Raw genomic sequence first — 26,929 nt, 5'->3', positions numbered from 1 at the left:
AGTGATAAACGTAACTGAGGCTTTAATACACTAAACAGCAAGCCTCCTGCCTCTGGACCCGAGCTGGGTCCGGAGGCAGAGACTTACCACTTTTATACAGAAGCCCTGAGGGGAGGAGCCACAGGCGGAGCCAGTCTGGACAAGCCCAGGCATGTACAACACAGCACAGTGAATATAATACAATGAACACAATAACGTGGTTTACCACATTCACCCCCTGTTTAAAAAAAGTCTGGCGGGGGTGAAGTGGTGTTAAAGGTCAAGTCTGTCGGGGGCCTTGACCTTCCGCTGTGACCGCCTCAGTCCCAGCTGTGGTGTTGGCTCCGGCGTCGAGACCTGTGCGTTCGGGAGCGCGTTGTCATCTTCTTCACCCAGATATTGAGTCGGCGAAGGGGGGGGGGCGGTGTATGGGCGGGGGTGGTGGTGCTTGTCCTCAATGGGCCTGCGGGAGTCAGTTCATGAGGGAAGTGGGCGGAGGTGGGGGGGGGGAGACGGTGTAGGGTGGGGTGTGGTGGCGATTGTCGTCGGGGAGCCTGCAGGAGCCAAATCCCGAGGGAAGACCGTGTCCTGCCGCCCGTCCTGGTGTGTCACGTAGGCATATTGGGGGTTCGCATGGAGCAGCAGGATCTTCTCGACGAGGGGGTCGGCTTTATGGCTCCTCGCATGCTTGCGGAGAAGAATGGGCCCCAGAACTGTCAGCCAGGGCGTAAGCGAGACCACGGAGGTGGACATCCTGGGGAAGGCAAATATATGCTCATGAGGAGTCTGGTTAGTGGCCGTACATAGAAGCGACCGGATGGAGTGGAGCGCATCGGGGAGGACCTCCTGCCAGCGGGAGACTGGGAGACCTTTCGACCGTAGGGCCAGAAGGACAGCCTTCCAGACCGTCACGTTCTCCCTCTCCACCTGTCCGTTGCCCCGGGGGTTGTAGCTGGTCGTCCTGCTGGAGGCGATGCCTTTGCTGAGCAGGAACTGACGCAACTCGTCGCTCATAAAGGTGGAGCCCCGATCACTGTGGATATAGGCGGGGAACCCAAATAGGGTGAAAAGACTGTGCAGGGCCTTGATAACGGAGGCAGAGGTCATGTCAGAGCAGGGGATGGCGAAGGGGAATCTGGAGTACTCATCAAGATGCTGAGGAAGTACACGTTACGGTCAGTGGAGGCGAGGGGCCCTTTGAAGTCGACACTGAGGCGCTCAAAAGGGCGGGAGGCCTTTACCAGGTGTGCTCTGTCTGGCCGATAGAAGTGCGGTTTGCACACCGTGCAGACCTGGCAGTCCCTGGCCACGGACCTGACCTCCTGGATGGAGTAGGGCAGGTTGCGAGCCTTGTTAAAGTGGAAAAAGCGGGTGACCCCCGGGTGACAGAGGTCGTTGTGGAGGGCCCTGAGTCGGTCTACTTGTGCGCTGGCACATGTACCGCGGGAGAGGGCATCTGGGGGCTCTTTGAGCTCCCCGGGCCGATACAAGATATCATAGTTGTAGGTGGAGAGCTCGATCCTCCACCTCAGAATCTTGTCGTTCTTGATTTTACCGGGGCTGTGTTTTGTTAAACATGAAGGCAACCGACCGTTGGTCAGTGAGCAGACTGAATCACCTGCCGGCCAGGTAATGCCTCCAATGTCGCACAGCTTCTATTATGGCTTGGGCCTCTTTTTCGATGGAGGAGTGTCGAATTTCAGAGGCATGGAGGGTGCGGGAGAAGAAAGCCACGGGCCTGCCCGCCTGGTTGAGTGTAGTGGCCAGCGCAAAGTCCGACGCATCGCTCTCCACCTGGAAAGGGATGGACTCGTCCACAGCGTGCATCGCTGCTTTGGCGATGTCTGCTTTGATGCGATCGAAGGCCAGTCGGGCCTCAGTCGCCAGGGGAAACGTTGTGGACTTGATCAGTGGGAGGGCCTTGTCCGCGTAGTTGGGGACCCACTGGGCATAGTAAGAGAAGAACTCTAGGCATCTCTTCAGGGCCTTGGGGCAGTGGGGAAGGGGGAGTTCCAGGAGGGGGCACATGCGGTCGGGGCCGGGCCCTAGGACTCCGTGTTCCACGACGTAGCCGAGGATGGCTAGGCGGGTTGTGCGAAAGACGCATTTCTCTCTATTATAAGTGAGGTTCAGGGGTTTTGCGGTGTGGAGGAAGCGCCAGAGATTGCCGTCATGGTCCTGCTGGTCACGGCCGCAGATGGTGGCGTTGTCTAGGTACGGGAACGTGGCCCGTAGCCCGTACTTGTCAACCATCCGGTCCATTTCCCTTTGGAAGACCGAGACCCCGTTGGTGACGCCGAAGGGAATCCTGAGGAAGTGATAGAGGCGGCCGACTGCCTAGAAGGCAGTGTACTGGCGGTCCTCCGGGCGGATAGGGAGCTGGTGGTACGCGGACTTCAAGTCGACTGTAGAGAAGACTCGATACTTCGCAATCTGATTGACCATGTCAGATATGCAGGGGAGGGGGTACACATCGAGCTCCGTGTACCGGTTGATGGTCTGACTGTAATCGATGACCATCCGGTGCTTCTCCCCAGTCTTGATGACCACCACTTGGGCTCTCCAGGGGCTGTTACTAGCCTCAATGATCCCCTCTCGCAGGAGTCGCTGGACCTCTGACCTGATGAAGGCCCTGTCCTGGGCACTGTAACGTCTGCTTCTGGTAGCGACGGGCTTGCAGTCCGGGGTAAGGTTTGGGAAGAGCGAGGGTGGGGCGACCTTAAGGGTCGCGAGGCTACAGACGGTGAGGCCGGGCAGGGGACGGTTGAACTTTGGAGTAAAGCTCTGGAGGTGGCACTGGAAGTCGAGCCCCAGTAATAGGGCAGCGCAGAGATGGGGGAGGACGTAGAGCCTAAAGTTGGTGTACTCTACGCCTTGCACAGTGAGGGTCGCGACACAGTACCCCCGGATCTCCACTGCGTGGGATCCGGAAGCTAGGGAGATTTTCTAGGAGGGAGCAGCGCCTTACCATATCTGGGTGTATGAAGCTGTCCGTGCTCCCAGAGTCGAAAAGGCAGGCCGTCTCGAGCCCGTTGATCTGGATGGTCATTGTAGACTGGTGCAAGATGGCGTCCAAGTTGGTGGCCCCCGTGGGTCGCACGTGTCGGCTGAGATTAAAGATGGCAGCGCCCACGGGTCGCACATGGCGGGTGGCGCGGCAGCAGGCAGCGCTGCTGGGCCTAGAAGATTTAGGGGGGGGGGTCGGGCCTGGCAGGCTTTTGCGAAGTGGCCCTTCTTCCCACAGCCATTGCAAGTAGCGTTCCGTGCCGGGCAACGTTGTCGGGGGTGAGTACCCTGGCAGCAGAAGTAGCACTTCGGGCCTCCGGCGTTGGCGGGCCTCTGTGCAGCGTTGGCTTGCGTCGTGCCCGGGTCGGTTGATGGCTGCGCCCACGAGGGTGCCGCGCGGTCAGAGGTGTAGGCCCCCATGTTCTGGGAGGCCACCTCCAGTGAGTTGGAGAGCTGGACTGTCTCTGGGAGGCCGAGTGTCCCCCCTTCTAATAAACGCTGGCGGATATAGTTCGAGTGCATGCCCGCGACATTGGCGTCCCTGATCAGCAGCTCCGCGTGCTGGGTAGCCAATATCACCCAACAGTCACAGTTTCGACAGAGGATGCACAAGGCACACAGGGATTCCGTGAGTGATTCCCCAGGACGTTGGCGTCTCGTGGCGAGGAAGTGCCTAGCATTTACCTGGTTAACGGATTTCATGTAATGTCCTATTAGCAGCGTTATCGCCTCCTCCGCGTACGAGGGGGCGTCCCTGATGAGGTTAAAGACTCTTGGGCTCACCCGTGCGTGGAGGACCTGCTTCTTCTGGAGGTCCGTGAAGTCTTCGTTGAAAGATGCGAGGTAGGCCTCGAAGTAGCTTAGCCAGTGTTCAAAAGTCTCTGTAGCGTCAGCTGCTTGTGGGACCAGGTGGAAGCGATCAGGCTTGAGTGAGGAGTTCATCTTGAGGGAAGAGTCCATCTTTAGAAGTTTAGTGTATTAAATTGATACACCATCAATAATAGACGGCGAGTGATAAACATAACTGAGGCTTTAATACACTAAACAGCAAGCCTCCTGCCTCTGGACCCGAACTGGGTCCGGAGGCGGAGACTTGCCACTTTTATACAGAAGCCCCGAGGGCAGGAGCCACAGGCGGAGCCAGTCTGGACAAGCCCAGGCATGGACAACACAGCACAGTGAATATAATACAATGAACACACTAATGTGGTTTACCACAGTTCACAAGAATGATAACAAGCTGGTGTAAGTCTTTACCACGTTTGGATTCTACTCCAGGTGTAAACCCTCTGGAAGCTACCAGACTGAGGAGAGAGTGGGGTTTTAAGTGGGGTACAATACCAGTCCTGGCCGACAAGGATATTCCTAGGCCTCTGGTACGCTTTTGTGGGGGCCTATGCTTGGTAGACCCCAGGCTGCACTTTCCTGGGTAGGTCCCAGGCTGCATTTCCAATCATAACTAAGGGAGATGCCAGGCTGCATTCTCCTAGGGATGGCACCAGGCTGCATTCCCGGTCACAACTAGGATAAGCCCAGGGCTGTATTCTCCTAGTGTAGGACACGGACTACATTCTCCTTGGGTAGGCCCCGGGTGCATTCTACTCGGGTAGGCCCCGGGTGCATTCTACTCGGGTAGGCCCCGGGTGCATTCTACTCGGGTAGGCCTCGGGTGCATTCTCCTCGGTTAGGCCCTGGGCTGTATTCTCCCATTGCAGGCCCTGGGCTGCATTCTCCCAGTGTAGGCCCCAGGTCACTTGCATGTATCGGAAGGCATTCCCTGGTGGCAACTTATATTTTTCTTCTAGCGCTCCCAGACTTGCAAACGTCCCGTCTATAAACAGCTTCCTAATTCCTGCTCGCTGCCAACACTGGAACCCCCCATCTATCCTCCCCGGGACGAACCTGTGGTTATTCCTTATCGGGGACCACACCGAGGCACCCGTCACTCCCCTGTGTCGCCTCCACTGCCCCCAGATCTTCAAGGTCGCCACCACCACTGGGTTTGTGGTGTACCTTTTCGGGGAGAACGGCAGCGGCGCCGTCACCAGCGCTTTTAGGCTCGTTCCCTTACAGGACGCCATCTCCAGCTTCTTCCACGTCGCTCCCTCTTCCTCCCTCATCCACTTACAGACCATCGACACATTGGCGGCCCAGTAGTAGTCGCTCAGACTCGGCAGTGCCAATCCCCCTCTGTCCCTACTGCGCTGCAGGAACCCCCTCTTTACTCTCGGGGTTTTTCCTGCCCACACAAAGCTCATAATGCTCCTGTCTATTTTTTTTAAAAAGGCCTTTGTGACCAGGATGGGGAGGCACTGAAACACGAAAAGAAACCTCGGGAGGACCACAATTTTAACTGCCTGCACTCTGCCCGCCAGTGACAGCGGCACCATATCCCACCTCTTAAAGTCCTCCTCCATCTGCTCCACCAGTCGCGTCAGGTTAAGTCTATGTAGGGTTCCCCAGTTCCTGGCCACCTGAATCCCCAGGTATTGAAAATTCCTTACCACTCTCCTCAGCGGCAGAGCATCTATCCCCCTGCCCTGTTCCCCGGGGTGCATCACAAAAAGCTCATATTTAGTTTGTATCCCGAGAACTCTCCAAACTCCCTAAGTATCTGCATGACCTCTGGCATCCCCTCTACCGGGTCCGTTACATATTGCAGTAGATCATCTGCGAAAAGCGACACTCGGTGTTCCTCTCCCCCTCTAAGCACCCCTCTCCACTTCTTAGAATCCCTCAGCGCTATGGCCAGTGGTTCAATTGCCAACGCGAACAGTAACGGGGACAGGGGATGCCCTTGTCTTGTACCCCTATGTAGTCGAAAGTATCCCGATCTTTGCCTGTTTGTAACGACGCTTGCCATCGGGGCCCCATATAAGAGTCTGACCCATCTAATAAACCCCTCACCGAACCCAAACCTCTTCAGCACCTCCCACTCCACCCTATCGAATGCCTTCTCTGCATCCATCGCCGCCACTATCTCTGCCTCCCCTTCCGGTGGGGGCGTCATCATCACCCCCAGCAACCTTCGTACATTAGCATTCAGTTGTCTCCGGTTTACAAACCCTGTCTGATCGTCATGCACCACCCCTGGGACACAATCCTCTATCCTTGTCGCCATCACTTTGGCCAGCAGTTTGGCGTCTACATTTAGGAGTGAGATGGGCCTGTATGACCCGCACTGCAGCGGGTCTTTATCTCGTTTCAGGATTAGCGATATCGTCGCCTCCGACATTATCGGGGGTAGCATCCCCCTTTCCTTAGCCTCATTAAAGGTTCTCGCCAAAAGCGGGGCCAACAGGTCCATATACTTCCTGTAGAATTCCACCGGAAACCCATCTGGTCCCGGGGCCTTCCCTGCCTGCATGTTCCCCAGTTCTTTAATCACCTCATCCACCTCGATTAACGCCCCCAGACCTGCCACCTCCTGCCCCTTCACCTTCGGGTACCTTAGCTGGTCCAGAGAGTGTAGCATTCCTTCTTTTCCCCCCCAGGGGTTGGGACTTGTATAGCCTCTCATAGAAGGTCTTGAACACCTCGTTCACTTTACCTGCTCTCTGCTCCATATTTCCCGTTACGTCCCTAACTCCCCCGATCTCTCTCGCCGCCACCCTCTTCCGAAGTTGTTGGGCTAGCAGCCGGCTCGCCTTTTCCCCATCCCCTGTGCCTTCCTCCACTGTGCCTCTGCCTTTCCCGTGGTCAGCAGGTCAAACTCCCTCTGTCGTCTTCGTCTTTCTCTGTGTAGCCCTTCGTCTGGGGCCTCCGCATATTTTTTATCCACCCTCAAAATTTCCCCCACTAGTCTCTCTCTTTCTTTGCCCTCTTGTTTGCCCTTGTGGGCTCTGATGGAGATCAGCTCTCCTCTAACCACCGCCTTCAGCGCTTCCCATACTACCCCCACCTGAACCTCCCCATCGTCGTTGACCTCCAGGTATCGCTCAATACACCCCCTCACCCTTCCGCAGACCCCCTCGTCCGCCAGTAGTCCCATATCTAGTCACCAGAGTGGGCGCTGCTCCCTTTCCTCTCCTAGTTCCAGATCCACCCAATGCGGGGCGTGATCTGAAACGGCTATGGCCGAGTACTCCATTCCTGCCACCTTCGGGATCAGCGCCCTTCCCAAAATGAAAAAGTCTATCTGGGAGTATACCTTGTGGACGTGGGAGAAAAAAGAGAACTCTTTACCCATCGGCCTGGTGAATCTCCACGGATCCACTCCCCCCATTTGTTCCATAAATCCCTTAAGCACCTTGGCCGCTGCCGGCCTTCTCCCGGTCCTGGATCTCGACCGGTCTAGCCCTGGATCCAGCACTGGATCCCCCCCCCCCATTATCAAATTTCCCACCTCCAGGTCCAGGATACGTCCCAGCATTCACTTCATGAATCCCGCGTCATCCCAATTCGGGGCATATACATTCACCAGCACAGCCGCCTCTCCCTGCAGTCTGCCACTCGCCATCACATATCTGCCCCCACTGTCCACCACTATGTTCTTAGCCTCGAATGATACACGTTTCCCCACCAATAATGCCAGCCCTCTGTTTTTTCCGTCCAACCCTGAGTGGAATACCTGTCCCACCCATCCTTTCCTTAGTCTAACCTGATCTGCCAACTTCAGGTGCGTCTCCTGGAGCATGACTACGTCCACCTTCAGTCTCTTTAAGTGCGCAAACACCCGTGCCCTCTTAATCGGCCCATTTAAACCTCTCACATTCCACGTGATCAGCCGGATTGGGGGCCATTCACCCCCCCCCCTCATCGACTAGCCATCCCCTTTTTTAGGCCATCTCCTCATCCAGGTCCCGCGCACCCGTCTGTCCCCCAGGCAGCGCCCTCCCGCCCCGACCACCTCATCTCTTACCAGCTCCCCCTTGCACTCAGCAGCAGCAACCCAGTTAATCCCTCCCCCCCCCCCCCTCCCCCCCCGCTAGATCCCCCTCTAGCTTGGTTACTCCCCCCATATTGCTTCCGGAAGTCAGCTAACTCTGGCTGACCTTGGCTTCCCCCGTTCATTCTTTGACCTCCCTGCGTGTGAGGCTCCCTTCCTTCCTGCGCCCGTTTTCCCCCTATAATTTCCATAGCACGGGAAAATACCCGTGCTTTCCTCTCGGCCCCGCCCCCTATGGCGCAGTTCCCTCATTCCCCTTCCCTGTCCCTTTTTCCACCGGCGCCCACATTTCTTCGTGTATCCCCCATCGGGGGGAGAGAAATTCCCCGTCCAACATTGCTGTACAATAGCCCTCCCCTTTCCCCACTTTACATTCCTGTACCACCACCTCGCTGCTTCTCTCCAAACATCAAACTCTCAAATCTAGTCTAGTTTCTCTTCTTGGATGAATGTCCATGCCTCCTCCGCCGTCTCGAAGTAGTGGTGCTTGCCCTGATGCGTGACCCACAGTCGCGCCGGCTGCAGCATCCCAAATTTAATTTTCTTCCTATGGAGCACCGCCTTGGCCCGGTTAAAGCTCGCCCTCCTTCTCGCCACCTCCGCACTCCAGTCCTGATACACACGAATCACCGCATTCTCCCACTTGCTACTCCGTGCCTTCTTGGCCCAGCTCAGGACCATCTCTCTGTCCATGTAGCGATGGAACTTCACCACTATTGCTCTTGGTGTTTCCCCTGCCTTTGGTCTTCTCACGAGGACCCGGTACGCTCCCTCCACTTCCAGGGGGCCAGTTGGGGCCTCAGCTCCCATTAGCATGTGGAGCATCGTGCTCACATAAGCCCCAACATCAGCTCCCTCTGTTCCTTCGGGGAGACCTAGAATCCGTAGGTTTTTCCTCCTCGAGCTGTTCTCCAGGGCTTCCAGCCTTTCTATGCACCTCTTGTGTAGTGCCTCATGTGTCTTCGTTTTTACCACCAGGCCCTGTATCTCATCTTCATTCTCGGCTGCCTTTGCCTTCACTCCACGGAGCTCCATCGCCTCCATTTGCCTTCTTAATCACCTGTTGCACCTGTAAACCAACTTTTTATGACTCACGCACGAGCACACCCAGGTCTCTCTGCACAGCAACATGTTTTAATATTTTATCATTTAAATAATAATCCCTTTTGCTGTTATTCCTACCAAAATGGATAACCTCACATTTGTCAACATTGTATTCCATCTGCCAGACCCTAGCCCATTCACTTAGCCTGTCCAAATCCCTCTGCAGACTTCCAGTATCCTCTGCACTTTTTTGCTTTCCAGCCTGTGGTCACCTGGGACTATGGCGACTTTATTAGACAAGACCTTGCATTTTAAGTAGCGAGTCGAGCGTACGAACATACAGATTAGACAAACAGGATCGGGAATGGGAGGAGCACTGATTTCAAGTGATTTGCAAAAGAGGCAATTGTGATGTGAGGAAAGATCTTTTTCATGCAGCGAGTGGTTGCGGTCTGGAATGCGGGGCCTGGAAGTGTGGGGTCGGCAGGTTCAATCGAGGCTTTCAGGAGGGGATTCGATGATCACCCCCCCCCCCCCCCCCCCCCCGCGTCTGAAAGGAGAGGGGAAGGGCGGGAGAGGTTTAGCGAGGGGATCTCCCAAAGCCTGGGGGGGCAGTGGAATGATCAGATTCCGGCAAGAATTGGAGGAGCCCGGGTGGCGCATTGGTTCGCACTGGGACTTTGGCGCTGAGGACCCGGGTTCGATTCCCGGTCCTGGGTCACTGTCCGCGTGGAGTTTGCACATTCTCCCCGTGTCTGCGCGGGTTTCACCCCCACAACCCAAAAGACGTGCAGGGTTAGGTGGATTGGCCACGCCAAATTGCCCCTTCGTTGGGGAAAAAAATAATAATTGGGTACTCTAAATTTTTTTTTTTTTAAAAGAGTTGGAGGAGCTCATCATCATTATCTGGGATCTCGCTCCCCCCCCCCCCCCCCCTCCCCAGAACAGCGTGGAGTCCTCCCACTCTGGCCTGAAAAATCTCGCAGGGAAACATTGCATGGGGGGCGGGGGGGGGGGGGAGGTCAAAGGCAGAGCAAATTCTGGATCGCCGGAAGGTTCCGGATTATGTGAGCGTATTTGTCTGCCTGCGGTTAATATTTGTTTCTGGAAAACTGGTACTGGTGGAAAAGACAGCAAGGCAGGCGACAGCAATCTGGTTGCTATGTGCAGCGAGATGGTAACTGTGTTCAGAGAGAATGTGTTTATACTGTTGCTACTGGCAAGTGACTAAGCCTGGCTTTCCCTTAAAAGCCATGGAAAATTAGTTAACACGGTCCGTGCAAGTCGCTATGGATGCTCGATAGGTCGCAGCTGTGATTCCCTCCTAAGTCGAATAGCCTGGCTGACGACAGTCAGGGAATGTCTCATGACGGCGATTCCTTTAAGCGGGGACCCTTCACCGGTAGATGGACGACGAACGCATCGAGTTGCAGGTTTACTGTCGCGCAACCTCCCTTAATGCTTCACAGCTAGGGTCAGACCCTAATGGCGGCGGGGTGGCACAGTGGGTCGCACTGCTCCCTCCCAGCGCCGGCGACCCGGGTTCGATTCCGGCCTTGGGTGACCGGCCAGCAAAAGTTCAGTCCATGTCGGGGTTGGAATCGCAGGTCCAGGGACCGATACGTCTGCAAAATCCCGCCCATTAAGTGGGGTTTCCAGGCACGATTGAGAGGGGAACTGGCAGGCGAATGTTCATCAGCTCGGTTCCTGCGGTGCAAGGGTTGTCGTATGATGAGGGTAGCTGAGTAAATCGGACCTGTGTTTCCTGGTGTTGAGCAGAATGAGAGAAGATCTCATCCAAGGATTGAAGATCCTTGAAGGGGCTTGACTGATTGGAGACTGAGAGAATGTCTCAGTGAGGGTGGCTGATCACGGGGTACCAGTCCCAATAAGACCAATCGTTTAGGACTGAGATGAGGAGAAATTTCTTCAGTCAAAGTGTCGTGAACCTTAGGAATTCTCTACCCCAGAGGATTGTGGTGTTCTGTCACTGAATGTATTTCAGGCTGGGATTAGACAGATTTCTGGGGCTGGATTCCTCCAAAATGAAACTATGTCCCCAGGCCGGGGTAAAAGCGGTGGCGCTTTACTCCCGAAATTCCGATAAAAGAGTTGACCTAATTCAATGCCCTGCAGGAGGCTAGCGGGGACCCGGAGTAAATTTCGCAGCTTTAACTGCGGATACGGGGCCCCCGCACGTCCGGTTCGGAGTCCGCGTGCGGCGGGGGCCCCCCGGTGGCCGAGCCGTCCTCCATGGCGGACTCGGACCGCGGAGCCACATCGCGAAATGAGACCCCCCCCCCCCCCCCCCCCCCACCCTCCCTCCGACCGGCAGCGCGCTCGAGCATCTAAACCCCGCCGATCTAACCCCCAGCAGCCTATAAGACCCCGCCCTGGCCTCCGATCCCCCTGCCCCCAACCAGGGCGGCCACGGACTGAGTCCGCAGCCGCCCCGCCAGCGGCCAGACCGCCAGTACCAGGTTAGTTCCACGCCGTCAGGAACTCGGCCGATCGGGAGTGATCGTGGGAAACGGGTGGGAAAATGGGGTTGAAGGTCAAATCAGCTATGATCATATTGAATGGTGGAGCACGCTCACGAACCTTTTATAAAACAATCGTGGGCGACGGGTGTCGCGAGCTAAGCCGGTATTTATTGCCCATCCCTAATTCTGGGAATCATACATTCCCGACAGTGGAGGAGGAGGCCATTTGGCCCGTCGAGTCTGCACCCTACCTCGGCAAGTCGAATAGCCTGGCTGACTCCAGCCAGGAAATTCCTCATGAGGGCGAATCCTTTAAGCGGGGAATCTTCACCTGCAGGTGGACAACGAACGCATTGAGGCGCAGGTTTTACTGTCGCAATGAGCAGTCAGTATCGCACAACATCTCTTGATGCTTCGCAGCAAGAAACAGCAACCCTACCTCGCCTCAGCCACCCCCACCCCCATCCCCGTAAACCCCACCCAATCGTTGGGCATAAAGGGTCAATGTATCATGGCCGATCCACCCAGCCTGCACCTCTTTGGACATGTGGGAGGAAACCCAAAGCGAATGGCCATGTGCATCGCGTGCCGGCTGCGGAGCCCGGGTGGGGGGACGGAATGGGGGGGGGGGGGGCATCTTTGGCAGGATTGGAAGATCCCGCTGGTGGGCTGTTTAGCACAGGGCTAAATCGCTGGCTTTGAAAGCAGACCAAGGCAGGCCAGCAGCACGGTTTGATTCCCATAACAGCCTCCCCGAACAGGCGCCGGAATGTGGCGACTAGGGGCTTTCCACAGTAACTTCATTTGAAGCCTACTTGTGACAATAAGCGATTTTCATTTTTCATTTTTGGACAGTGGGAGGAAACCGGAGCACTCGGAGGAAACCCACGCAGGCACGGGGAGAACGTGCAGACTCCGCCCAAGGCCGGTCCCTGGCGCGGTGAGGCAGCAGTGCTAACGAACCACTGTGCCGCCGAATAAAGTGCTTGAGACCCAGAACAGGGAAATGCAGGATCCCAAGGCTTTGGGTCATTGCCAAGCTTCATTGGGAAACCAAGAAGGGGGCTGAGATCAGAGGACTAGGAATGGGCCGGAACATGATAAGAGTATTCCCAAGGTTAACCCTCAGAATTCCGATATTGTTCAGGCAGCACAGCAACAAATGTGGGATCAACTATAATTCTGGATAAATACGAATGCGAGTGCTCGGTTGCAACAGATAGAGGAGGAAGAATAGGGAGTGACAATGGCCGCAGAGCAGGAGGCAGTGTCCTCCTGACCTCAGCAAGGAGATACTCGACAGGGAAGGGAGAGCAAAGACCCATTCCTGGGATGGCGGGACGGCCCTCGCCGGGGAGATTGAGGCGAGTGGGATTCCATTCTCGGGTTTTGAAGAATGAGAGGTTGATCTCTTTGAAGTTTCCAAAATTCTCAGGGCCTGACAGGGTAGATAACAGGAAGGATGTTTCCCTGGGTGGGGTGGGGGAAGGGGGGGTCGGGGGGGGGGAGAGGGAGAGAGAGAGAGAGGGGCTCTAGAACCAGGGGGGACACTCTCAGGATCAGGGACAGGTCATTTAGGACTGAGATGAGGAATTTCTTCACTCTCCCCCAGAGGGTCACGGAAGTTCGGTCACTGAGTCTATTCAAGGCAGAGAAGGACTGACTTCTAGCTGTGAAAGGTGTGACCGGGATAGTGTGGGGAAATGGCGTCCAGGCCGAAGAGCGTTTCGAGTCAGCCCGTCAGCATCCAACGCTTCCAGGATGTCCTACTCTAATTGACCCATTTGATTCCTCTAATTCTTTTTTTTATACTTTGCACCTTCAAACTGGGTGTTTGCCGGTCTCGTGGAGGCCGCCAGCTCCGCAAGACCCCCCGCCCGGAGAACATTCATGGACCCGCTGGGATCCACGGACCCCGAGGTAGAAGATCGGCCATGATCTAACGAATGGCAGAACAGGCCCGAGGGGCCGAGTGGACTGTTCATGCTGCCTGTGGGGGAAGAAAAATAAAGAACAGACGGTGATTCCGTTGGGGGGGGGGACACTGGAGAAAGAGGAGGCGATCGACTGACCAAAAAATATAATGCACCATGGCCATTGCTATTGGCGACATTGAGCAGAGAAGGGCGGCACAGTGGTTAGCACTGCTGCCTCACGGCGCCAGGGACCCGGGTTCGATTCCGGCCTCGGGTCACTGTCTGTGCGGAGTCTGCACATTCACCCCGTGTCTGCGTGGGTTTCCTCCGGGTGCTCCGGTTTCCTCCCACAGTCCAAAGACATGCAGGTTAGGTGGATTGGCTATGCTAAAAATTAGCCTTATAGTGTCCAGTTTAGGTGGGGTTACGTGGTTAGGGCAGGGGCGTGGGCCTAGGGAGGGTGCTCTTTCCGACGGCCGGTGCAGACCCAGGGCCAGATTCTCTGTTTTTGGGACGATGTCCCCACGCCGTCGTAAAAACCGTGGACTTTCATGCCAGAAAAACTGGCGTGAAGGGGCCACATATTCCGAGGCCTGCAGGGGGGCGAGCAGGGGCCTGGCGTAAATCTAGCAGCATTTGCTGCAGATCTGCCCCCCCCCCCCCCCCCGTAGTTCCAGGTCAGAGGCCGCGCAGCGCCCGCGCCGGGCTCCGTGTCGGACTCCGACCAGGGAGCTGGACCCCAAACATCGTGCCCCCGATCAGCCGCGCGCACGACGCCGACCGCCCGCCCAAAAATTGCCCGGTGCCATTTGAGCACACCCCACCCCCCCTCCCTCCGATCGGCGCGCCCCCGACCAGGGCGGCCGCGGACTGAGTCCACAGCCGCCATGCTCGTATCCCGGCCGGCAGGACCATGTTAGATCCACGCCGTCGGTCAGAGGACATGCGGCGCAGCGGCTTTTCGGGGCCCGGAGAATCGGGGAGCTGGCGCTGGTCCCGATTCCATGCAGGGAAATGGATTCTCCACCCCGGCCCCGGCCAAGATTTCCGCGTCGGGGTGCATAGACTCCAGCCCCCAATGGCGGCATGGCCTCCGTCGGCACTCGAGGCATTCTATGATCCTATGACGTCTTTGTGCAAGTGGGTGGAACTGCAATCAAAGTCACGCACTGAGTGTGAGACCAGCTGAAATCCCTTGGTGTTGCCGGGGCCGGGGGCAGAGCGGCGTTGAGCCAATGTTTCAGCACCGGCTCTGGGTAATACATGTCCTTGTAGCCAAACCTGGGAATGATACCCTCATCAGAGACTTGGATGGGAATTTGGGAGTTGTGAAGAACGGCTACTGTTACACTGTACCCTTGTCATCATGTGAGGTGATGCCCCCTTTAAGACCGGGCTTGGAACCCTGGGGAACTCCGCCTCCGGCTCCGCCCATCTGGGAGCCGTATATAAGGAGTCGCCTTGTGGGCAGTGCAGCAGTTAGCACACGTCTCAGCTCTAGTCTAGTTCTTAGTTTATTAAAGCCTTCTTTACTGTTCACACTCTAAGCGTCATTATTGAGGGTACCACAGGAGTACTAACAGGGTGGGTGTGGAGAGGATGTTTCCACTTGGGGGAGAATCTGGAACGATAGGGGGGCGGGGGGGGTCACTGTTTAAAAACACGGGAATTGTGTCAGCCATTGTGCGAGAGGAATAAAACCGGTCAGATGTTCGTCGTAACCTTATCACCTTAGACCCAAGGTGAGGACCTGGGAATGAGTGATCGGATGCTAAAGCAACATGAGATGCAACATCCAAAGATCAAATAGGGAATGGATTTAGATTTAGTGGGGTACAGTTTAATATTGCATGGTTCTGTGGGGGTTGATATTATACTGGACAGCCCTCTTTTACTTTTACGGGATGTGGCCGTCGCTAGCTGGGCCCAGCATTTATTACCCATCCCTAATTGCTCCTTGAGGAGGTGGTGGTGAACAGCTGCCTTGAACCGCTGCAGCCCATGTGGCGTAGGTACACCCACTGTGCTGTTAGGGAGGCTGTTCCAGGATTTTGACCCAGCGACAGTGAAGGAATGGCTGATATAGTCCCAAGTCAGGATGGTGAGTGGCTTGCAGGGGAACCTCCAGGTAATGGTGTTCCCATGTATCTGCTGCCGTTGTCCTTCTAGATGGTCGAGGTCGTGGGTTCCAAAAGAGAGAGAGAGAGACAATCCACCATGCAGGGTATTGGAATCCTCAGCCCCACATTCCCCCCCCCCCTCCCCTTGTTACCATTAACTATGTCTTCAGTTTATGTGTGTATCCATACTGCAGCAGATGACACATCATGTGCTGTGAAATGTGTATACTCCACTGTTGCGTTTTTGTATTGATAAAAAGGAACCGATCGCTCATAAGGGGTGGTGCAAACACATTTTTTGTGGGTTTATTTATTTAAACTTGGCACACAAATATGTTTATACATAGATAAAAAGCTTGATGACATCAGCTGCAGAGCTGTGTGCGCTGTGTTCTGCTCAAAGGCCAAAGTGGAACTGAGAGTGGATCACGTGACATGCTATTTTTAAAAATTCATGTAGGGGATGTGGGCGTCGCTGGTTAGGCCCAGCATTTATTGCCCATCCCTAGTTGCTCTTCAGAAGGTGGTGGTGAGTTGCCCCCTTGAACTGCTGCACTCGCTGAGGTGTAGGTACACCCACTGTGCTGTTAGGGAGGGAGTGCCAGGATTTTGTCCCAACGACAGTGAGGGAACGGCCGATATATTTCCAAGTCAGGGTGGTGAGTGGCTTGGAGGGGAACCTCCAGGTGGTGGTGTTCCCAGGTATCTGCTGCTCTTGTCCTTCTAGATGGTAGCGGTCGTGGGTTTGGAATGTGTTATCTGAGGAACCTTGGCGAGTTGCTGCCGTGCATCTTGTAAATGGTGCACACGGCTGCCACTGTTCGTCGGTGGTGGAGGCTTTGAATGTTTGTGGAAGGGGGAGCAATCAAGCGGGGCTGCTTTGTCCTGGATGGTGTCGAGCTTCTTGAGTGTTGTTGGAGCTGCACTCATCCAGGCAAATGGAGAGTATTCCACCACACTCCTGACCTTGTAGATGTTGGACAGGCTTTGGGGGGGGCCGGGGGGGCGTCAGGAGGTGAGTTACTTGCCCTAGGATTCCTAGCCTTTGACCTGCCCTGGGAGCCACAGTATTAATATGGCTAATCCTGTTCAGTTTCTGATCAATGGTAACCCCCAGGATGTTGATTGTGGGGGATTTAATGCCACTGAATGTCCAGGGACGGTGGTTAGATCTTCTCTTGTACTCTCATAAAGGCATAATGGCGACATGGTGGCACAGTAGTTAGCACAGCGCCAGGGACCCGGGTTTGATTCCGGCCTTGGGTCACTGTCTGTGTGGAGTCTGCACGTTCTCCCCCGTGTCTGTGTGGGTTTCCTCCGGGTGCTCCGGTTTCCTCCCACAGTCCAAAGATGTGCAGATGAGGTGGATTGGTCACGCTAAAATTGTACCTTAGTGTCCAAAGATGTGCAGGTTAGGCGGGGTCACGGGGACAGTGTGGAGGATTGGGCCAGGGTAGGGTGGTCTTTCAGAGGATCAGTGCTGACTCGATGGGCCAAATGCACTGTAGGGATTCTACAGATAACAACATCCACTGCCCCATATGTTTGTATTGTGCACAGCGACCTGGGAAGTATGTAGAACCTACTCAGGAGGTTACAAAGAGTGAAGTCCACATTGGTTTTCCAGCAGGCACAGGCCTGTTGGGCAGACTGTCCACAACATTTTATTCTGTCCTTGTATCCCTACAAAGGACAGCCTCCTGTCCTGCCACTAAAGTTTCAAACATTTAACACGGACCAAGAATGAGGAATACAAAGGCCTTTGGGCCCATCCAGCTCCTGCCCCAGTCACCATGACTACAGACCCATCTGAAAGGCCCAAAGGGTGACCAGAATGTGAACGGTTTCTGTTCCTGTGTCTGGGGTAGAATCTAAACTCAAATCCTTCCCCTCGGAGGGTACAAACGATCAGGACAGTCTAAATAAACTGGGGCTTCTCCTTCAGAAAAGTGAAGGCCAAGTGCACAGTTTTGGTCCCCTTATCTAACTGGCATTGGCATCAGTCCAGGGAAGGTTCACTAGATTGATCCCGGGTCGGAGGGATTTTCCTATGAGGAGGGGTTGAGTAAGTTGGGCCTGTACTCATTGGAGTTTAGAAGAATGAGAGGCGACCTTATTGAGACATCTCGGATTCTCAGGGGGTTTGACAGGCTCGATGCTGAGAGGTTGTTTCCACCTGTGGGAGAGTCTAATGATAAACCTTATCACAAGTAGGTTTACATTAACACTGCAATGAAGCTACTGTGAAAATCCCCTAGTCGCCACATTCCGGCGCCTGTTCGGGTACACGGAGGGAGAATTCAGAATGTCCAATTCACCTAACAAGTACGTCTTTCGGGACTTGTGGGAGGAAACCGGAGCCCCCGGAGGAAACCCACGCAGACATGGGGAGAACGTGCAGACTCCGCACAGACAGTGACCCAAGCTGGGAATCGAACCCGGGACCCTGTCGCCGTGCAGCAACAGTGCTAACCACTGTGCTACCGTGCCGCCCATGGAGCAGAGGGCACAATCTCAGAGTGAGGGGGGTCGCCCCATTTCAGACCGAGATGAGGAGGAATTTCCTCTCTCAGAGGGGAGTGAATCTGTGGAATTCTTTACCGCAGAGAGCTGTAGAGGCTGGGTCGTTAAGTGTGTTCGAGGCTGAGACAGATTTTTAATCAGTGAGGGAGCCAAGGGTTCTGGGGATAAGGCGGGAAAGTGGAGTTGAGGATTATCATATCAGGTCAGTCATGATCTCGTTGAATAGCGGAGCAGATCCGATGGGCCGAATGGCCTCCTTCTGCTCCTCTGTCTTATGGCCCATTGGGTGACCTGAACAGGGCCTGCAAAACTGAAGGCATCTGATAGGACAAATGACTTGGACAGGCTAGGAGAGTGGGCAAAGAAGTGGCAGATGGAATACAATGTGGAAAAGTGTGAGGTTATGCACTTTGGAAGGAGGAATGGAGGCATCAACTATCGGCAGTTAGGAAGGCAAATGCAGTGTTAGCATTCATGTCGAGAGAGCTAGAATACAAGACCAGGGATGTGCTTCTGAGGCTGTATAAGGCTCAGATCAGACCCCATTTGGAGTATTGTGAGCTGTTTTGGGCCCCGTATCTATGGGAGGATGTGCTGGCCTTGGAAAGGGTCCAGAGGAGGTTCACAAGAATGATCCCTGGAATGAGGAGCTTGTCGTATGAGGAACGTTTGAGGACTCTGGGTCTGTACTCGTTGGAGTTTAGAAGGAAGAGGGGGGGGATCTTATTGAAATTTACAAGGTACTGCGAGGCCTGGATAGAGTGGACGTGGAGAGGATGTTTCCACGAGCAGGAATAACTAGAACCCGAGGACACCATCTCAGACTGAAGGGACGATCCTTTAAAACAGAGATGAGGAGGAATTTCTTCAGCCAGAGGATGGTGAATCTGTGGAACTCTTTGCCGCAGAAGGCTGTGGAGACCAAATCACTGAGTGTCTTTAAGACAGAGATAGATAGGTTCTTAATTAATAAGGGGATCAGGGGTTATGGGGAGAAGGCAGGAGAATGGGGATGAGAAAAATATCAGTCATGATTGAATGGCGGAGCAGATTCAACGGGCCGAGTGGCCTAATTCTGCTCCTATGTCTTATGGTCTTATAGAAAAGGTATTTTATGCCCTCCCCCATTGTGGGTTTGGCACTAACCTGGTCCAGGGATCCGGGCCTCGGCTGGGCGTCATCCCTGCTGCAGCCTTCGCCTTGTGTTGGCGCTGCTGAGCAGCAGAGTTGTCGGCCTCGGATTGGCTGGTACCTCTCGGCGGGCAGGAATTCCCGCCCCGGGGGTCCTGATCCCAGGGTCACCAGTGACCTCTCAACTGCCTGGCTGGCACGTAATTCCACGGGTTTTCCCAGGAGGAGGCAACGCAGGTATCTCACTGCCCAAACCCCACCCTGGTGTTTCCACCAGCTCAGGGGTCAGACATATAATCTGATGAGAAAAATTAAGGAGCAACGTCTCGAAGCAGGGAGTTGTTGGAATGTGGAGCTTGGACCCACAGGACGGGCTTGATGCAAATAGTATGGATGCGTTTCGGAGAAAGCTAGAAATGCGTTGATGAGTGAAGATATGAGAGTATATCTTGATGGGTTACGGTGAAGTTAGCTGAGAGTGTGAAACATTTAAACACCAACAGGGACCTGTTGGGCCACCTGGTCTTTTAACATGCTGTGAAATTCTAGATACGGCCCCTTCCCTTCATTTCCTCGATCTCTTCCCCTCCCTCTCGTGCTAGCTCTTCTTTCCACTCTGAAACCCTGTTTCTTCCTATCTGGACCTCTCTCTCTCGCTCCCTACCTCATTCCACATCCCTTATTGATTCTGCATTTCTCCCTCTCACTGATCTTCCTGTACTCCTCCCTCCTTCCCTCCTTCCTACTCACTGGATTTCTCCTGTGGGGATCTCTCTCCACCCCATCTAGGATCTCGCTGTTCACTCCATCCTTCCTGTGGGCTCGATCCTTCCCTCCCAGAAACTCATACCTTCTGTCCTGAGAGTTATCTCTCTCTCTCTCAATCGCTCTCTCCATCTCTCTCTCTCCATCTCTCTCTCTCCATCTCTCTCTCTCCATCTCTCTCTCTCTATCCATCTCTCTCTCTCCATCTCTCTCTCTCTCCACCTCTCTCTCTCCACCTCTCTCTCTCCATCTCTCTCTCTCCATCTCTCTCTCTCCATCTCTCTCTCTCCATCTCTCTCCCCATCTCTCGATCTCTCTCCATCTCTCCATCTCTCTCTCTCTCTCTCTCTCCATCTCTCTCTCTCTCTCTCCATCTCTCTCTCTCTCTCCATCTCTCTCTCTCTCTCCATCTCTCTCTCTCTCGCCATCTCTCTCTCTCTCTCTCGCCATCTCTCTCTCTCTCGCCATCTCTCTCTCTCTCGCCATCTCTCTCTCTCTCTCTCTCTCGCCATCTCTCTCTCTCTCTCTCTCTCTCTCTCGCCATCTCTCTCTCTCTCTCTCTCTCTCTCGCCATCTCTCTCTCTCTCTCTCTCTCTCTCGCCATCTCTCTCTCTCTCTCTCTCTCGCCATCTCTCTCTCTCTCTCTCTCGCCATCTTTCTCTCTCTCTCGCCATCTTTCTCTCTCTCTCGCCATCTCTCTCTCTCTCTCGCCATCTCTCTCTCTCTCTTGCCATCTCTCCAGCTTTCATCTCTCCAGCTCTCACTCTCCAGCTCTCTATCTCTGTCTCTTTTTTGCTGTATGTCGCTTTCCCTCTCTCGCTCCTTCTTCCGCCCCCTCTCTCCATTTTCCTCTCTCTCTATCTCCCTCTCTATCTCTTTCTATCTCCCTGTATCCTCCTCTATCTCTCTCAATCTCCCAGTATCTCTATCTCCCAGGTATCTCTCTTTCTTTCTCTCTCTCGCTCCCCCCTCTTTCTTTCTCTCTCTCTCTCTCTCTCTCTCTCTCTCTATATCTCTCTCTCTCCTTCAACCCCACCATGTCTGATGGGGATGTGTGTTTCTCCTGACAGCTATGTGGTGCGAGTGCGAGCTGTGGTGATGACCCGTGACGACTCCAGTGGGGGATGGGTACCGCTGGGCGGAGCTGGCCTCAGTCACGTCATGATCTGCCGAGGCGGGCGCTCCGACGACAGCGGACACGCCGGCTTCCTCATCCGCGGAGAACGGCTCCGGGACCAAGCGGTAAGTGCTCACATGATGGGCCGTGATCACGTGACGGGCCCAGTCACCAAGGCGACCCCTTTTGGGGGTTTTCCAGAGTCCCCGCGGAAAATGGCAGGGCTTTTCCCCACGTTACTCGGAGCGAGACGGCCGCGTGTCTCATTGGATGGATACTTGAGATAGCTGGTGGGACTGAAAATATAATCACGAGTGAAAACCGCCACAGCCTTTTCACGGCCTCAGGATATCTCGGAGCCAACATTTGAGGTGTAGTTACTGTTTTAATGTAGGGGGCGCAGAGACCAATTTGCACACAGCAAGCTCCCATAAACAGCACTGCGATCGTGACCACAGCATCAGTTATGGTAATGTTGGTTGAGGGGTGAATGTTGGCCAAGCCTCCAAAAATGATTTCCCCCCGCCCCCCCCCCCCCCCCGCCCTCCTTCAAAATGGTGCACCCTCCTTCAAAATGGTGGCCGTGACGCAACTCCACCTGCACCAGAAGGCGGGCAGCTTTAATGGCTTCTCTGGAGGGCAGCAGCACCGCTCTCCCTTGGCGGTGCACCGGGAACATCAACTTTGATTTTTGGAGCGAGATCTGTGCCCATGATATTCAGATAAAAGGCACCAGCGTTAGAAAGGTGCCAACCAAAAATCTGGACAAACAGTCCGCCACTTGTTCACACCCATGGGACGAATGATTGGAAGAGCGTTTCGGGAAAGGTACGCGATACCTGAGCTCTGTCTGAACTCTGCTGGTCGCCTCCTGCCTTCACACCTGGTGCAGCGGAATGTGACGCATTGGAGTCACCGTGCGCCCCTCCAGCCAGTAGCTAGGCCTGAGAAATTCCAGTTGTCAAGCTGTCAGGGAGCTGGCCCTGAACAATAAGGCAGCCAATTGAATCCCTGGTTGTCGTCCCCCCCCCCCGTCCCCCGTCCCCCCCCATCAACCGATCACGGCCGACTGGCCCTCTGTGTCAAGGTGTCAAAGCCAATGTTGGGTGGGTTTTGTGTTGGGCCATGGGAGATGAGCAGATGGGCTGAATGGCCTTTTCTGCTTGTAACACCGTCAATATGACGCGAGGCAGGTTGAGGTAATGTCAATTGAAGGCTTTATTAAGCAGAACTTTATCCCCAGCAGCGTGGTTACAGAATGCAGCTGCTGAGGGAAATGGAGGGAAAAGCTGGGTTCTTATACCAGCATTTCTGGGTGGAGTCCAGTAGGTGGCAGATCCTATCAGGACCTGGCATCCCTCCACCAATAGCCTGTCGATACGTGGTGTACCGTATTACCCCTAATACATACCACCACATTCACCCCTTGTTGAAAAAGAACCCGGCGGGATGGTGGTTCGCATGGTTGTAGGGGTTTACAGAGTCGGTACTGTGCCGTAACTTTGAACAAAACACACAATTATCGTTTCAACTGGGCCAACGGGCCAAACAGGGTCGGCATGATGCCAGAACTATAACAAGGCACAATAACTGAAAACGTTGAGAGTTAAAGTGATTCGATGAGCCGGATGGGCGCCGTGGTCGTCCTTTCCGATCGTCTTGGGCGTGGTGGTGATGGCGCTGGCTCGAGTCCCGTCGACTCTGGGAGCGTAGCGCTGTCCCCTGTGTCCTTACTCCTGGGCGGGTCTGGGAGAAGAACCAAACCCCCCGGGAAGGGGGTGGCTGCGGGATGAACCGGCGGGATTGAGGAGGTGGTGATTGGCGTTGGGGGGGTGTGGGTAGCTCCGGCTGGGCGCCAGATCTCGCAGGGAGACCGTGTCCTGTCGGCCATCGGGGTACTCCACATAGGCGTATTGCGGGTTGGCGTGAAGGAGATGCACCCATTCCACCAACGGATCTGATTTGTGCGCCCGCACATGTTTCCGGAGCAGAATGGGTCCCGGAGCTGCTAGCCAGGTCGGAAGTGGCGTTCCAGAGGAGGACTTCCTAGGAAAGAGGAGGAGGCGCTCGTGAGGCGTTTGATTCGTGGTGGTGCACAGCAGGGACCGGATAGAGTGAAGGGCATCCGGGAGGACTTCCTGCCAGCGGGAAATTGGGAGGCTCCTAGACCGGAGGGCCAGCAGGACGGCCTTCCAGACTGTTCCATTCTCCCTTTCTACCTGCCCGTTCCCCTGGGGGTTGTAACTGGTCGTCCTGCTCGAGGCTATGCCCCTCCTGAGCAGGAATTGACGCAGTTCGTCACTCATAAAGGAGGACCCCATGTCGCTATGGATATAGTTGGGGAAACCGAACAGTGTAAAAATGGTACCGAGGGCTTTAATGACCGTGGACGCTGTCATGTCGGGTGGCAGGGGATGGCGAAAGGGAAACGGGAGTATTCGTTAACGACGTTCAGGAAGTACGCGTTGCGATCGGTGGAGGGGAGGGGGCCTTTGAAATCCAAACTGAGGCGTTCAAAGGGTCGAGAGGCCTTAACCAGGTGCGCTCTATCTGGCCTGAAAAAGTGCGGTTTGCACGCAGCACAGATCTGGCAGTTTCTGGTGACTGTTCGGACGTCCTCGACGGAGTAAGGGAGGTTGCGGGCCTTAAGGAAGTGGTAGAAACGAGTGACCCCCGGGTGGCAGAGGTCCTCGTGGAGGGCTTGTAGACGGTCCACTTGTACATTGGCACATGTGCTGCGAGATAGGGCATCGGATGGCTCGTTCAGCTTTCCGGGACGATACAAGATCTCATAATTGAAGGTGGAGAGTTCGATCCTCCACCGCAAGATCTTGTCGTTCTTGATCTTGCCCCGCTGTGCATTATCGAACATGAAGGCAACCAACCGTTGGTCAGTGAGGAGAGTGAATCTCCTACCGGCCAGGTAATGCCTCCAGTGTCGCACAGCTTCCACTATTGCTTGTGCCTCCTTTTCCACTGAGGAGTGGCGGATTTCTGAAGCGTGGAGGGTTCGGGAGAAGAAGGCCATGGGTCTGCCTGCTTGGTTGAGGGTGGCCGCCAGAGCTACATCCGATGCGTCGCTCTCGACCTCGAAGGGGAGGGACTCGTCGATGGTGCACATCGTGGCTTTTGCGATATCCGCTTTGATGCGGCTAAAGGCCTGGCATGCCGCTGTCGACAGGGGAAAAGTAGTGGACTGGATTAGCGCACGGGCCTTGTCGGCGTATTGTGGAACCCACTGGGCGTAATAAGAAAAGAAGCCCAGGCAGCGTTTCAGGGCTTTGGCACAGTGGGGGAGAGGGAACTCCATGAGGGGGCGCATGCGTTCAGGGTCAGGGCCTATCACTCCATTACGCACTACGTAGCCCAGGATGGCTAGACGGTCGGTGCGGAACACGCATTTTTCTTTGTTGTAAGTGAGGTTCAGGGCGTGAGCGGTCTGGAGGAATTTTTGGAGATTGGCGTTGTGGTCCTGCTGGTCGTGGCCGCAGATGGTGACATCGTCGAGATACGGGAACGTGGCTCGTAAACCGTGCTGGTCAACCATTCGGTCCATCTCTCACTGGGAGACCGAGACTCTGTTCGTGACGCCGAATGGAACCCTTAAAAAGTGGTATAACCGCCCGTTTGCTTCGAAGGCAGTTAGTTGCGGTCACCAGGATGGATGGGGAGCTGGTGGTGGGCGGACTTGAGGTACACGGTTGAAAAGACCTTGTACTGTGCAATCCGATTGACCATGTCGGATATGCGGGGGAGAGGGTACGCATCTAGCTGAGTGTACCCGTTGATGGTCTGACTATAGTCGATGACCATCCTCTGCTTCTCCCCGGTCTTAACGACTACCACCTGGGCTCTCCAGGGACTGTTGCTAGCCTGGATGATGCCTTCCTTCAGCAGCCTCTGGACTTCGGACCGGATAAATGCTCGGTTCTGGGCGCTGTACCGTCTGCCCCTTGTGGCCACGGGTTTGCAATCCGGGGTGAGGTTCGCAAACAAGGAAGGCGGTTAAACCTTGAGGGTCGTGAGGCCGCAGACAGTCAGTGGGGGTATAGGGCCGCCAAATTTAAATGTTAAACTCTGGAGGTTGCATTGGAAGTCCAACCCTAGGAGTGTGGGCGCACAGAGATGGGGGAGGACATACAGCCGGTAATTTCAGAACTCCCTCCCCTGCACCGTTATGTTAGCGATGCAGAACCCCGTGATCTGAACGGAGTGGGATCCCGCCGCCAGGAAAACTTTCTGGGTGCTTGGCCGAATTACGAGGGAACAGCGCCTTACCGTGTCCGGATAAATGAAGCTCTCTGTGCTCCCAGAGTCGTTAAGACACGGCGTCTCGTAGCCATTCACTAGGACTGTAGTTGTTGCAGTCTGGAGCGTCCGGGGTCGCGACTGGTTGAGGGTCGTCGAAGCCAGACGTGGTTGTTGAAGTTGAGCATCGTAATCAGGCAGTATGTGGCCGTCTGTGTCGGGGTCCTTCAGCCAAGTTGGCGGCGTCCACGGATTGAGCGCGGTCGGGGGTGGACAAAATGGCGGCGCCCATTTCTCCCTCGTGGCGTCCGGGGTCCAAAATGGCGGCGGCCGTTGGTCGCACGTGGACCGCTGGGGGGGCTAGGTCTGTGGTCCCGTTTCTTCCGCGGAGATAGCGGCGACCCCGCGGGACTTGCACACCGTCGCGTAGTGGCCCTTCTTCCCGCAGCTTTTGCAGGTAGCCGCGCAGGCCGAGCACCGCTGCCGAGGGTGTTTCAGCTGGCCGCAAAAATAGCAGCGGGGCCCCCCCGCTTGGTCTGGTGTTTTGGCCGCGCAGGTTTGCAGGGGTGGGGGGGGTGGTCGGAGAGTCGACCGCAGTTGGGGTCCACAGAGCCCAAGGGGCTGTAGTGCGGTCGGGGGCGTAGGTGCGGGCATTACGCGAGGCCACATCGAGGGATGTCGCCAGGGCCCGAGCTTCTATAAGTCCCAGAGATTCTTTCTCCAGAAGCCTCTGCCGGATCTGGGAAGAGGCCAAACCTGCCACATACGCATCGTGGACCAGGAGCTCTGTGTGTTCACTCGCTGTTACCGCCGGACAGTTGCAGTTTCGACCCAGGATCTGCAGGGTGTTATAAAACTCGTGCAGCGATTTCCCCCGGAAATTGCCGTCCTGTGGCGAGCTGGTAGCGAGCAAAAACCTGGTTGGCGGGCCGGATGTAGATATCCTTCAGCGCGGCGATGGCACCGGTGAAACCGTCCTCGTCCTCGATAAGGGAGTAGACGTCAGGACTCACCCTGGAATAGAGGACCTGCATCTTTTGTTCGGCAGTCGGTGTGCCGGGGGCCATTCGGAGGTAACCCTCAAAGCATGCCAGCCAGTGCTTGAAAATAGATGTCGAGTTAGCTGCTTGGGGTGCGCTGTGCAGGCACTCCGGGGTGATTCGGAGTTCTATGTTCCCACGTCGTTTTCTTCAATTTAAATTCTGCTCAATAAATTGTAGCACCGTCAATATGCCGCGAGGCAGGTTGAGGTAATGTCAATTGAAGGCTTCATTAAGCAGAACTTTATCCCCAGCAGCGTGGTTACAGAATGCAGCTGCGGAGGGAAATGGAGGGAAAAGCTGGGTTCTTATACCGGCATTTCTGGGTGGAGTCCAGTAGGTGGCAGATCCTATCAGGACCTGGCATCCCTCCACCAATAGCCTGTCGACACGTGGTGTACCGTATTACCCCTAATACATACCACCACATTGCTGCTCCATTGGCTCCGCTCCACCCTCTGGCTCTGGCCCTTTTCGTCCAGGTCCGGTCTGTCCCCTTTCAGCCGTTGAGCCCGGCGCGAGCGATTAAGGAGGAGAAGGCGTCAGAGAATTAGCCAGCGGCAGAATAATCGTTCTTCCGACATTGCCGTGTTTACTTAACGGGAGGAAGGTTCATACGATGTAGGAATGATTCCCTGACTTGGGTTTCTGCGGCGATGAAGCCTAAAA

At 55.2% G+C, this 26,929-nt stretch overlaps 1 protein-coding gene across 1 annotated transcript in view; it reads left to right on the top strand.

The window, feature by feature from the left end:
• Positions 1-26,929, top strand: part of LOC140402243 (sprouty-related, EVH1 domain-containing protein 2-like) — a 71,222-nt gene that overhangs the window by 8,278 nt on the left and 36,015 nt on the right. The window contains exon 2 of the mRNA XM_072489872.1: positions 20,926-21,097. Within this exon, the coding sequence (XP_072345973.1) occupies positions 20,926-21,097 (172 nt within the window). The remainder of the gene's footprint in view (positions 1-20,925; positions 21,098-26,929) is intronic.

This window comes from Scyliorhinus torazame, chromosome 25 (genome assembly GCF_047496885.1).
Source record: "Scyliorhinus torazame isolate Kashiwa2021f chromosome 25, sScyTor2.1, whole genome shotgun sequence".
NCBI classification, from domain to species: Eukaryota; Metazoa; Chordata; class Chondrichthyes; order Carcharhiniformes; family Scyliorhinidae; genus Scyliorhinus; species Scyliorhinus torazame.
The sequence above is the reverse complement of the archived record's forward strand: the minus strand, read 5'-3'. Positions and strand labels throughout refer to the sequence as shown.